This window comes from Vidua chalybeata, chromosome 10 (genome assembly GCF_026979565.1).
Source record: "Vidua chalybeata isolate OUT-0048 chromosome 10, bVidCha1 merged haplotype, whole genome shotgun sequence".
NCBI classification, from domain to species: domain Eukaryota; kingdom Metazoa; phylum Chordata; class Aves; order Passeriformes; family Viduidae; genus Vidua; species Vidua chalybeata.
In genome coordinates this window covers 4,830,348-4,842,847 of record NC_071539.1, presented here as the reverse complement: position 1 = coordinate 4,842,847, position 12,500 = coordinate 4,830,348, and the positions used below count along the sequence as shown (strand labels likewise).

At 40.9% G+C, this 12,500-nt stretch overlaps 1 protein-coding gene across 3 annotated transcripts in view; it reads right to left on the bottom strand.

The window, feature by feature from the left end:
• FNDC3B (fibronectin type III domain containing 3B) overlaps positions 1-12,500 on the bottom strand; it is a 185,697-nt gene that overhangs the window by 83,435 nt on the left and 89,762 nt on the right. For all 3 annotated transcript variants that reach the window (XM_053951887.1, XM_053951889.1, XM_053951888.1), the window contains exons 4-6: positions 10,212-10,288; positions 2,638-2,881; positions 1,443-1,727 (exon numbers count right to left, since the gene is read on the bottom strand). In XM_053951887.1, the coding sequence (XP_053807862.1) occupies positions 1,443-1,727; positions 2,638-2,881; positions 10,212-10,288 (606 nt within the window). The remainder of the gene's footprint in view (positions 1-1,442; positions 1,728-2,637; positions 2,882-10,211; positions 10,289-12,500) is intronic.

Sequence of the window (12,500 nt, the reverse complement as noted above, 5' to 3'; positions counted from 1 at the left end):
CTAAGGAAGGACTAACACACCCCTCAGAGAAATCACTACCAAGGAGCAGGACAAGCATCACCTTAAGCACAGGGGCAGCAGATCCAAGGACAGAAACTCCCATGTTCCCTGTCACAAATCCCCCGTGTGGATCATCCTTCCCTGCTGACTAAAGCAGACACTCCAACTGCCTCTCTGAGCATCAGCTCAGGAGCAGCTGGGACTGCAGGGAGAGGTGCCCCTGGCGAGCTCCCACCCACGCTTCCAGCACTGAGGCAGCTCCCAAACTTTGCTGCAGCCAGCCCAATCCCTGAGGACAGCAATCACTGTCAGGCTGTAGCACTGTGTACTGACACAGGCTGTTCTCTGCAGCAACCAGAGCTCAGCAAGAGCCTGCTCCAGCCGTGTCTGGGGCTCCTACAGCCCCCTCCCTTGCCAGCAGCTGGATCCTGGGATTGCTCCATCATCCAAACACCCAAAAGAAGCCAGTTCCACTGCAGGAGCACACACACCCCACAGCCAGATAGGAAATGATAGGCCATCAAGCATATCACAATCCCAATTCAAAAATCCACGCAAACAAAGCCCTCAGCTCCAGCTCTCCTTCACCTTACTCCAAGTTTTACTGCAAATTCACACATTCCTACTCGCCTCCTAAAGAGTTTTTCGTTTAAGTGGTTTTCTAAATAAAGACTTACCCACAAGTTTTATACATACATATACACATTTTTATATATTTATGTATCTAAAAATAGGTTTTCCAGGCTATTCTGCAATTTTGGAAGCAGCCACACAGCACCATCAAGTTTTTAACTATTAGCAGGCTGAACAGATACACACCTAGATGTTCACCTAAAGTTTTCAATGGCAAGTCTCTGAAAATGCTGAAGAAAACTATTTCAAAAGTAGCCAGACTTATTTTACCACTATTTCCAATGGCTAACACTAAGAAATCTCTTCTCAGTTCTGTTTTCAACTAATCTTGCTTTCACTGAATTTTCACATTAAAAAAAAAACCTGGTTTTTCAGTCATCACCTCTGAACTTTCTAATAACTTTACAAGGTTAACCTACGATATTGAAAATAGTGGTTCCTAGTAGTCAGATTTTGCTTACAGCTTAATTGTCCACGAGGATTTTTGTGAAGTGCCAAGATGCCTCTCCAAAAAGCAAAATAAAACCAAGACCTCACCCATAGAACACATTTCTGCTTCCAACAGATAAAAAGAGAATGATGCTGCATCTACCAAGGGAGCAGTCACAAAAGATGGGGAGGCACTGGGCTCACCTTACAGAACAAACACAGCCTAGCAAGCCCGGCGCTCAGATTTAAGTTCACACCGTATTAACGCGTGGGTGGGAGTGTTTCTTGGCACGGCCACTGGATCCACACAGAGGAGGTCACAAGCCGGAAAGGTGCAATAAAAGGGAATTAAAAATAAATAAATAAAGCCCTCTTTTTACCATGTGGGTCTTGTTCATTTGACTTTGGGCTGCTCCTTGCTCTGCGCTCCGGTTTCTTCAACGCCGGGGCTCCCCCGCCGCCGCTGCTGGCCCCGTTGTGGCTCTTGGCATAACCATTGTACACCGTCGTGCAGCTGCCTATATGGCTCTTGTAGATGGAGGAGGGAGGGCTGTTCAGGCGGTTCTGGCGGTCAATCTGCCTGTCTTTGAGTTTTTTGTGCTGTGGTTTGCTGTACTGGTCTTCCCTGGTGATGTAGCTGGACATCCCGTATAGTGGTATGATTTCTGAAACGGAACGGTTCGCCCGCGTTAACTCGGAACAACAAAAATCAGAGGGTTTTTTTTTTTTCCCCCAGAAAATCAAATTCCTGGTCATCTCCAAATGAAATTACTCCAGCTGATCCTGGACATTTTTAAAACCCTTTTTTGCAATGATTTTAACTGTTCTCCTTTGATGACAGCATTTTACTTTGAATGAGTGTGTAAAATACCGCTATTTTCCCCTCCTTTTCAGTCTTTGTGTTTCAGGGACACAGATTACAAGCAAAAATCCGGACAGAACTGATCTTTTGGAAAAAGCCTTCATAAGCTCAGAGCAATTTAGCATTTTCTTCCTCAGGGGCTGACTAGACAGAACAAGCTGAGATGTGCTGGTTCCAAGCTGCCAACCCTGGATTACATGCAATTTAACTTCCCAGTATAAATAGACTTAACAATCCTGTCAGTTGTGCTCCACAAGGAGAGAAGTGCAACATGAAGTAGAAGCTTTGGGAATTAAAACTATCTAAAAAAAAAGTTTGAGAATTATCATAAATATCATGTACATTCTTCGGATACACTTCATCAAATACAACCCCCACTTTCCCCTCCAAGGATGACTCTCTTAAACTAAGGCAGGTCAGCTTGCAGGGAATCACAGTATTTCCTGATTTTTTTCTATAATTCAGTCTTCCATTTTGTGCTTCACTTCGAGTGTAAACCTTGAAAATATCATGCCCAAAACAGTTTAGTCTTTAAAAATGGATACTCTGGATAGCTAAAGCCCCCCACTCAGGATATTAAAGGAGGCTCCATCCATGTAACAAAGGCACTGTCTAAGTTCTCCGCCTCATTCCTACTCTTGGTTCCCCCAGCCCTTAAACCTTGCTGAACACAGGTGTGAAAGGCCACTCCCAGTCCCTTCCTCTCAGCTCACCTTGCTCTCCATATATTGTTGGGGGAAGATGATGCTGTGGGAAAAACTGTGGTGGCATGTCCCCAGGTCCAGTGACAGGAGGGTAAAACGCTGTGTGGGAGTTGTGGATGAAGTGGGGATGGTGTGCCAGGTAGGGGGGTAGGTGATGGGTTGGTGAGATGGCCGAGGGGTAGCTGGGAGGGAAACACTCCGGAGACTGCGGCGTCACCACCACCCTCCGGACGCCCGTGCTGTCTTCTATCACCTGCAGAGAAAGGAGCACGTCAGGCAGCATCTGAACCAGACACACCTCTGAAACAGCACTGTTTACAGCTTGTCTTCCCACTGCAAAACAGTTGGTCATGGGGTTTAGCTTCATGAATAAACACAATTCTAAAATTAATATCAGCAGAAATAACCGCGGTGGTGATGTGGCTTTTCCTGGAGACTCAGATATCCACACTAATCACTGGGAGCTGTACTGCTGCTAGTGATAACTATGTGGGTTAAGGGACAGAATAAATAACCTGCATTTAGGGAGGAAAACAATTGAAAAAGGAACACAAAGCACCAAAATAAGCATTCTCTTTGGGACTGACCTTACATTCTGCCCATAAAATTTCTACCACGGATTTTGACAGTGCCCTGAGAATGGAGTTAGTAACACTTTGGAAAGCAGCTGGCACTGCTGTTGTGGAGAGGTTGTGTGTGTGCACACAGACATGTACTCTGCAGGAACCTGCTGTGCTGGCCTACATTTGCAAAGGAGCTGCTCTGTTCATAACAGGTAGCTTCTCAGGACAAATCATAGGGCAGGGGGCTTGTTTCTGTTACAGTGCTGGTCTATACATCCACACAAATCAGCTCTGGGATATGCATAACTTGGCCCCTAACACTGCAGGCAAAGCATGTAAAAACAGATGTAGGAAGGTGGAAATGTGCTTAGGCTGAAAAATGTTTTTCAGGTTATAATTTTTCCAGAGTTTTATTTCTGGAGAACAGTCAAACAGCCAAATTTCTATCCAGGCTTAGGAACCAAGCTTTTCTTGAAGCTCACCCAAAAAAACTTCTGCCATTTCTTAAATTAAAAAATACAAGCACGTAAGAGCCATTACTATCCCTTTGACTCTGTATGCTGGCATGCACAAGGTAGAAAAGCATGAAGGAAGCATCATTTAATTTCACACAACAAACAGGTTGCTGAGAGCCTCATTTTCTCTAAACTGACTGATGGCACACAGATGGAGCAGTATCTGTGATGAACGTGCACCAGAGGCACCTGCTGCAAGATGCTGCCACTCTCGGCTGATTCCCACACCATCAGCTGGGGTTATCCACCCCCAGCAGAAGAGACTCTCCTGTGGATTGCCCACACTCCAGTGGCTCTCATCACATCCCAGTGTCTTTACTCTAAACCACAAAGAGGAATCTGTACTCTGGAGCAGAGGAATGGCACAGGCACGTGGCTCTTTGTGCCACACAGGACCAGCCCTGCACAGGGGCAATGCCCACAGCCCTGAGCAGAACTGCTCCAGCAAACACCAGCTCCTGCCTCGGGCATCAGCTGAGCAAGGTATCACAGGGGAAGATCCACCTAGGAGTGGCTGACCCAATTCCTCCCCCAGGCCATGTGTGCCCTCAGGTTCTGTGCATTTATGCCTGTTAGCCATGGCATGTGACCATGGACCAGGCTTGGTTGGCCTCTACGGAAGACAATTTTCTGTAGAAAGTTAATTCAGTCACTTGTAACATTTCACATTTAAAATACGTTGCTTGCTCAGTAACCAAAATAGTAATTGTTTGGCTTAACATACTTGATTCTACCCTCAAAATTTACGACTTCCACTAGCAATTTGTCAGCTGCCAGCTTTAAATTTCAAAGACTTTACAGAGTCCTCAGAGGACAGCTGAATCTCAGAGATTTAGACTATCACATCCTTTCAACTGCTGTATTTTCAGGCTTCCCATCTCTGCTACTGGTTCTGCTCCATAGCATCTCTTATCCTGCTGCCAGCTCTCAGACCTGCACTCAGAAACCTGGAAAAGAGGAAAATCCTTTTCCATGTAGGACATATTTGAAAAACAGAGCTACTTATCTAGGACTGTGCACAGAAATGCTGGATTTAACTCTCAGACTTGGATTATGCCTTAACTTAATTAAGTTCCTACATCCTGATGTGAGAGGTTTTCATCGTGGCTTTAACTAGTCCAAGCCTCAAAGCCAACTCCAAGCTCTTATCTCTGCATCTAGACCAGCTCCATCTGCCTTTTGTGCTCTGGTGAAAGACAAATATATTAAGGAACAGATTTAGACAGAAAGCTTGGACACTGAGCAGCACAAAATGTAAACCATATTTTAAATTATTAGGATTCAGCTTCCTGAACTATCATCTATAAAGCAGGGAGGAAAGCTCAGAGACCTGTCAAAGACCTTTTTGATGAAATTACAATTACCCTGCTAGATGAAGCTATAAAACATCAACAGGACTGACAGAAGCCAGAGATGAGGGGATAGAATGGAAAATTTCAGTTGGGAGGAACCTACAACCACCAACTATTCCAACTCAAAGGATGAGCCAGCCTTCCAAGTTACTTTAGTCAAAAAGCCAAGACACTAATATCTTTTATTTGTTTCCTCCCAGGCCATGAATGCTGAGAGCATCCTTGTTATTCCACATGCAGACATGACAAGTGAACACAAAAACACAGGGGACCTTGCAAAACCCACTTTATTTACAAATCCTACAGGGCTTTTTCTCTCTAAACTAGGAATTATTGATATACATGTACATTTCTGAAGCTATACATACAATCTAGAAATACACTATTCTGTCCTTAACAAATCCAAGTTGGCAATCTGATTTATGTGTTACATGCATTAGGTAGCTATAAAGACTGGAGATATCCCTTGATCTGTAAAACCTGCAGTGAGCAGATTGTAATAGTGCCTTAGTGGGAAACAACACTCAGTTCATCAAAGATAGATAAAATCAGTTTTGATCCATTAATGAAAAAAAATGTAACTTACCAGAGAGGTTCAACTTTATTATTTTAAGCAGAAATCTGCAATTCTTTATATCTGCTTAAAACCACTTGTCACAAAGATCATAAATTCATCTGGAAACTGCTAAACTGTCTCTATTTCAGTGCCAAGAATCAATAAAATTCTAATCCCTGTTGAGGTCTCTAGATGCAACGGGAATATTAAAAGTAATTGCTATTACTAATCTTAGCACTTTATATTTAGAGAAAACAAATATCTCTGGTCATTTGGCACCTAGAGATAAACTTTCATTATTTTGTGGGGTTTTTTTCGAACAGTTAGTAGGTAAATTGGTTTTTGCTGGTATTTTTTGTGCTTGTTGGTGTAAGTGGCATGCCACTTAAATAACAATACTATTATAGCATAGTTCTGTGTGGGTTTTTTCCCATATTTTAGGGAGCTTAATTGCTACATGAGGTAGGTGATGATCTTTCAGGGCAGTCTGGGTTAACATTACTCATACACAATAAAACTGCCTCCCCCATTGGTTACCACACTTGGGGAATGCCATTTTAAATGTTATTTGTTTTCCAGTGCAGATATCACTGTAGTAACTAGAGACAGTTCACGTATTCAAAGTACATCACACTGCTCCATGCTGTCTCATTTTTCTCAACTGAAATTTAATATTGCACTCTAAGGAAAAAGGCATGTTAATTGTGCACAAGTAAATTGTGTCTGTATTTTGTGAGATCCAGTTAAAGAAACCATCCTCATTCTGTAACACACCTTTACTGTATGAGTTTATATGGTAATATGCAAATAATTTCCACTTACTTTCAAAAAAAACCCCAAACAACCTTTATTTCACTTAAATTTAATATGCTAGATTCAGCAAGGACATCTGGAGCATGGCCACTGGGTGGACCACAACCAATACTTTACAAATTTCATAAACTAATTTGAAACTTAATTCATAAATCAATCTATACCCAAAAACAGTACAGAATGAGATCATCCACAAGGCACTTGGATGTCAACATTTTCTTTATTCATTTAATTTTTTAAAGATGCCAATCCAAGTTCACGCCAGTTGTGGCAAGTTTGCGGCACTATCTTTAGAATCCATCAGTATTAAATCAAATACCAAATTAAATCTATACCTTCGATGTGGAAAACAGACAGATAAACATCTAGAATGCTGGCAAGCATGTTGGGGTAATTCAAAACTAGAATGATACAGTTCTTCAGGACCAGTGCCCATGAACTCAAAAGGATCATCACTTCATGGCTCGCTCCATGTGAGATCTGCACAATCTTCCTTCTGTTCAAAGCTTTAATGAGGATCATCCTGTTAAAGGATTGACTGCAGTCTACAGAACACCCAGAGCAGCTCTGTGAGCAGTATGCCACACAAAAACAAGGAGATTGTCACTAAAACCTGATGCTAGCCAAACATGCTTTTGGAGAAGAACACCTCTCCTAGGGACAGCATGTACCCAGGACCAAAATCCTAATTTTCAAGGATGGGATACATTTTCTACCATTTTAAATGTCATTTAAAGACATTCCTCTTCCCAGAAGTTATGCTTTTGTTCTGTCAAATGCCATGTGCTTGGTGCAGGAATATTGAACTGCAGGACCATGGCTCAAATTGAAAACTTCAGACCATAGAAGCCCCATGGCCAAAGGAGGCTCTTCAACAGGTGCACCTCATAGTCCAACCAATAAATTTGTCCTTTTAGTCTTAAAATATCTGTGGCAGAGAGCTCATATTAACAAACCTGTAAATAAAATCAAAAGTGAAGTTTCATGCCAGATTTTTATGTCCAACTACAGACAAGCAGCTTCTCAAATTCAGGTGGAATTGCTCCAGATTTACTTCAGAGAGAGCACTCCTCAGCCAGTAGCACTAAACAAACACAGTAATGATCCTGCTTTTTGATACTTTCATTTTTCTAGTTCTCCTGATTAGAACACTTCATACCCTCCTCCTCTGTTCCCAGATATACACTGAAAATCAGGAACAACAACCCATGAGGATGTCCCCAAATTTAACACCTTGGCCTCCAAATCCTTAATCTCACTTAACAATTGATGCCAAAAAAAGTTGACATCACATACATTTAATGCAGATTTCTCTGCCATGTCACCTTCCAGAACCAACTTCTACAGCAGAGATATTGTCCACCAAGAGCACAGCAAGGAACTTCTCCTCTCGTCTATATTTAACTAGCCCTTAGCACACAAAGAATTGCAGGGACATGAACTCTGATCTGATAGCTCATATCTGCCAGAGGTACACAGAGGTTTGTCTGCTGAAAAGACAAGGCAAAATACTGGCTCTTTCAAGAGCTGGTCTTTTGAGAGCAAAACCATAGCATGAAAGAATTGAACTGGTGGTGTGTATTTGTTTTCTATTATTTTCCTGGATCATTTCCTGCCCTGTCTAAGCCTCATCATTGGGAACATCTCCTTAACATCAACAAATCCAGCTTCTAGTCACAATTATTAACGTGGTCCTTGAAGTCTAGAAAGAGAGTCTGTGTTTGTGCTGCTTCCAGTGGGGCTGACCTTGCAGGGCTCACATCCTTCTGCCAATTTTTCCCAAGAGGTGATGAAGCACCACATTAATCCAGGGTTGCAATCATTAGATAACTCATGCAATATTCAGGGCTAACACAGCTCATACAGGCTTGGCATAACAAAATGGAAATAAGATTTCATGCCTTTTTTTTAATAGGCACTGTTGCTTCTCCGCAGGGGCGTTGCTTTCTGCCTGACTCTTCGATGTACACTTTGGGGACAAATCAAAACTAAAAAATTAAATATATTTTGATTCATATCCCAGCATAAAATTTTCTTTATTGTCTTTCCCTTGATGTGTTAAATTTGTGTTCTAATTCTTTATCATAAAAGAATGGGTTTAACTATGAAGCAAAAGACAAAAGCAAGAGCAAATAAGGCAGAGACATTTATTACAACAAAGAGCTAGTTTCATTACTACAGACTTTCAACTCCTATTTAATATGAAGCAGTCTGTCAGGCAAGAGGCTCACCACAGAACAGAACACACATTCCACTGCAGAAAAGTGCAGTATACGGAGTTTCCCCCTATAACTTTACAACATATTTCCAGCTCCCTGGAAAAACTGCTTCAGAAGAGGGGTTTAGGTTGGATTTTTTTCTGGTTAAGAAACTACTTAAAGGCTTCTTTAGTGGAATTATTATGGTGCCCCACAAAAAGCTTTACAGAAGGACTGGGCTCAGACAGAGATACAGCTGGAAGACTTTCACCCCTCTGGTTTGGAAAGCATTCCAATTATACCCAACCATTTATCTCAGCACAGACGTGGAGAGGTATAAACATTTTAATATTAAAAAGGTGTTAAAAGTTATTTCAAAGGAAAAAGAAATCTTTATTTATAAACCTCTGCATGATATGAGCCAGTCTATTAAATTTGGTGAGCCCATGAGGAGCATTAAGCAGCAAATGCTGTCTCAAAACTCCAACCACTCCCCTTGGGAGGGCTGAGGAGAGAAGGACCACCCTGACATCCTGCCCTCTCTCCTAGGCTTGCTAACAAATTCCCTCTTACTTGAAGTGTGTTTTCACTCTGTTCAGAAGTCAAAATACCACAGAGTGATTGCAGTATTTTGTGGGATTTAAGTATGACGCCATCCACAATTTTTCAGAATTACACAAGCTCACATGTTTCCTGGGGAGGGGAAGAGACTCCAGGACATCATCTATTTTCTGCTTAATAAGATGCCAAACTATATCTATCAAAAGTTCTTATGCTGTTCATCAAGGATATCTGAAATACTTCATGTACTTTTAAAGAAGCATTTGGTCCAGGTTTCAAGGAAAATGGTGACATTAATGGATTTATTGTATTGTTCACAGCTGTTATGCCTTCTATCAATCTTTAATTTTGTTGGTTTTTTTTTTTTCCTTACCTCATAAAGAGTCCAAGCTTTGCAGAAGATGGAGGGAACAGACTGGTAATCTGGGGTTATTTACACAGAAGAGCAGTGGCTGTTCAAGAATTCCAAAACCTAATAGCTTTGCGAAACCTTTTCCATTTTTTCCATAAATAGATACTTAAATCACATTTATTCTTGAAAACCCACCAAAACCCCCAGTTCTTGGTATGCTGCAGGATTTCTTATGGGAAGATATGGAGGATCAACTGCATATTTTATAGTTACAGTGGCTCCTTCTCTCACTTCCATGGTCTCCTACCCCTTCTGACTGTCACACAAGAACTCGAGGCATTACCCAACATCAAGGACTTCTCCCCCTCTCACAAACAATCCAAGCTGCATTTATAGGCTCAGTCTGTTTGCAGAGTTTTTGCTGGTGCTCAAACCCCAAATCTACTCCAAATACCAGGGTGTGAAGGTGCACATCCCTGGTCACCTGTGCAAATGTGGGTGTACTGTCAGTCAAGTGCATGAGGCATGAATATGTGTATTACCATTTTCATTAAAACTTCTAAATTAAACTTCAACCAAGTAGACTTCTCTATGTGGATCAATGCATTTGCTTTTACATTTTAAAACTGTTATTATTTTATTAATAAAAGTTTTAATTCTTCAAGAAGCATACCTGTGAGATATAACCAGGAGGCACATGAATAGGGGGAATGGATCCATTGGGTGACATCATGGGAACCTCTGCTGGTCCTAAGAGAAAGAGAGTAATAAGATATCAGTTTTTTTCAGTTAAAAAAAATAGCATAATGGCTTAGAAAAGGTTAAAAATAGCTTCATTTTTGAAGCCTGCAATAACAAAATGAGCAGCTCCACTAATTTCTGGTATATGGAAAATGCCTTGTGCCATCATTCTGAGAATAAGATCATTGTTCAATGACTTTACCATATATTCTGCTGAAATAATATTTTCATCATAAAACAGCTAGAACATAGACTTTATATTACCCACTGATCAACTTAAACAGCATTAAGCAGTAACACAATATGTTCTTTAGCAGCCCACAATTCCTATATTGAACTCTGTTTAAGTTATTCTTGTCAAAGACATAGGAGCAGGGAACAAAGCAGAAACTGTGTAGCCTGGAATTAGGCAGCTCCCAAGGAAAGCGTCCAATTGTAGCAAAAAAAAAAAGAAAAGTCACATATGTGAAAAACTATCTATCTATTTAAGAATGCACAAAGACCAAATTCATTATCTCAGCTATTCAGACTAACCTTGGAATGTGGTTATACAAGCAAGAAGCTTATGGTTTCCACTCTGAAATCCAGCCCTGAACATGCAAGTTCCATTTTGAGGCACTGAGTACAAGTACAACAAAGCAAGTGCCATAACCACTGTGCTTCTGGAAATGGAGCCTTACAGCTAAAAGAAAGTGTCTAGATAAAATGGAAATAGTTCTCTCAACTGCTCGCTGATTCACCCATTAACTCTGGGATCATCACATGGAGCAGTCAGTAAAATGAACCCCCCAAACATCAGACAGATGTTTGCAATCAGAGTTTACTGCTTGGAATAGAAAAATTAATTTAATTCCTTCCTTATTACATATTAAAATCTGACACTGAACTGTTAATTAGCCCATTTGCCCCCATGGTCATACTCCTGAGAGGAGCTCAGCAGGACTCTGCTCCTTGTCACTGCAAACAGAATTTCAGCTTTGACTGACAAAACAAAAGGAAACTCCATCACCTTCTCTGATGGAGAAGCCATCCAACATCTCCAAACCATATCACATTCTAGGGAAGGAAGCTGAACACTAAAACATATGAAGCACTTCAGGCACAGATGGGATGCAATGGCCTGTAGGAGTGACTGCTCCTAAAATTTAGGCTAATCTAATGAAAACTCCAACAACAAACTGAGTCACAGTCTGTTGTCTGATATCAGCAAAACCAGTCCACATTAAATTAGCAGTCATTCCCTCTCCATCTGCATTTTTATACTCCTGCTGCTTCTGGTACAATCAGCAGAACTTCCCACCTCCCAGAATCCAAGTTACACGCAGGAATCCATCTGAGTTATTTTTATCCCCTCTTATCTTGGTTTCTTTTCTCTATCCAGCTATTTACAGTCTAACCAGCTATTTACAGCTTTTACTACTCACATGAAATATGGTAAATCATCATCAAGTGTATAGGGCAAATGGGAACTCTGAAGCTTAAATTAAGTATTTTGGATCTGGTTTTGCTGGACTTCATACTTCCCTACACTTAACTATGTGCAGAACTTCACCTACACTACAGGCCCATTAAGGGGAAGAAAAGTTACTAGTTATTATTCAGCTCATATGGATTTCTCTCTTACCCTGCGCCTCTCACAACAGTATTTGTCTCCCCAGACAGCCAACAATTTTAGTGTCAATGGAAAAAATTCAGCTTGAGCAGTATAAGATTATTGGGAAGGAGCTGCCATCTAAATGGCTTTATTTAAATCCATCAAAAATATGAAGTGACAACTGGTTCAGAACAGAAATACTGTTTGAATAAATGTATTTTCCCAATTAAAAAAAAAATCTCCACAAACTTCTTTTGAGTTTTTTATTTCTCTCTGAATCCACTTTCCTCTGTACACACTGCCAAGTTTTGCTCCACAGTAAGCTGGACAGTTCATAAAAGGCAAAGGCTGATATTGTGAATGTGCAATGATGCTTTTTTCGGGATTTAATCCACACTGGATTATCTCAAGAGCTGTTCAGTTTTTCAGGACATAACATGCTTGAAAATATGTAAAATGAATAGTTAACAGTTATGCAACACATTCCTTGTCAGTGATTTCTCAAACTCAGAAACCTGCAAGAAAAACTGTCAATATAAATTTAAAAATGCTGAGTTCACCATTTAAATAGACAATAATTTAAACATTGCTCAGCAGAATGAAGCTTTATGCATAACCTGTTTCAGC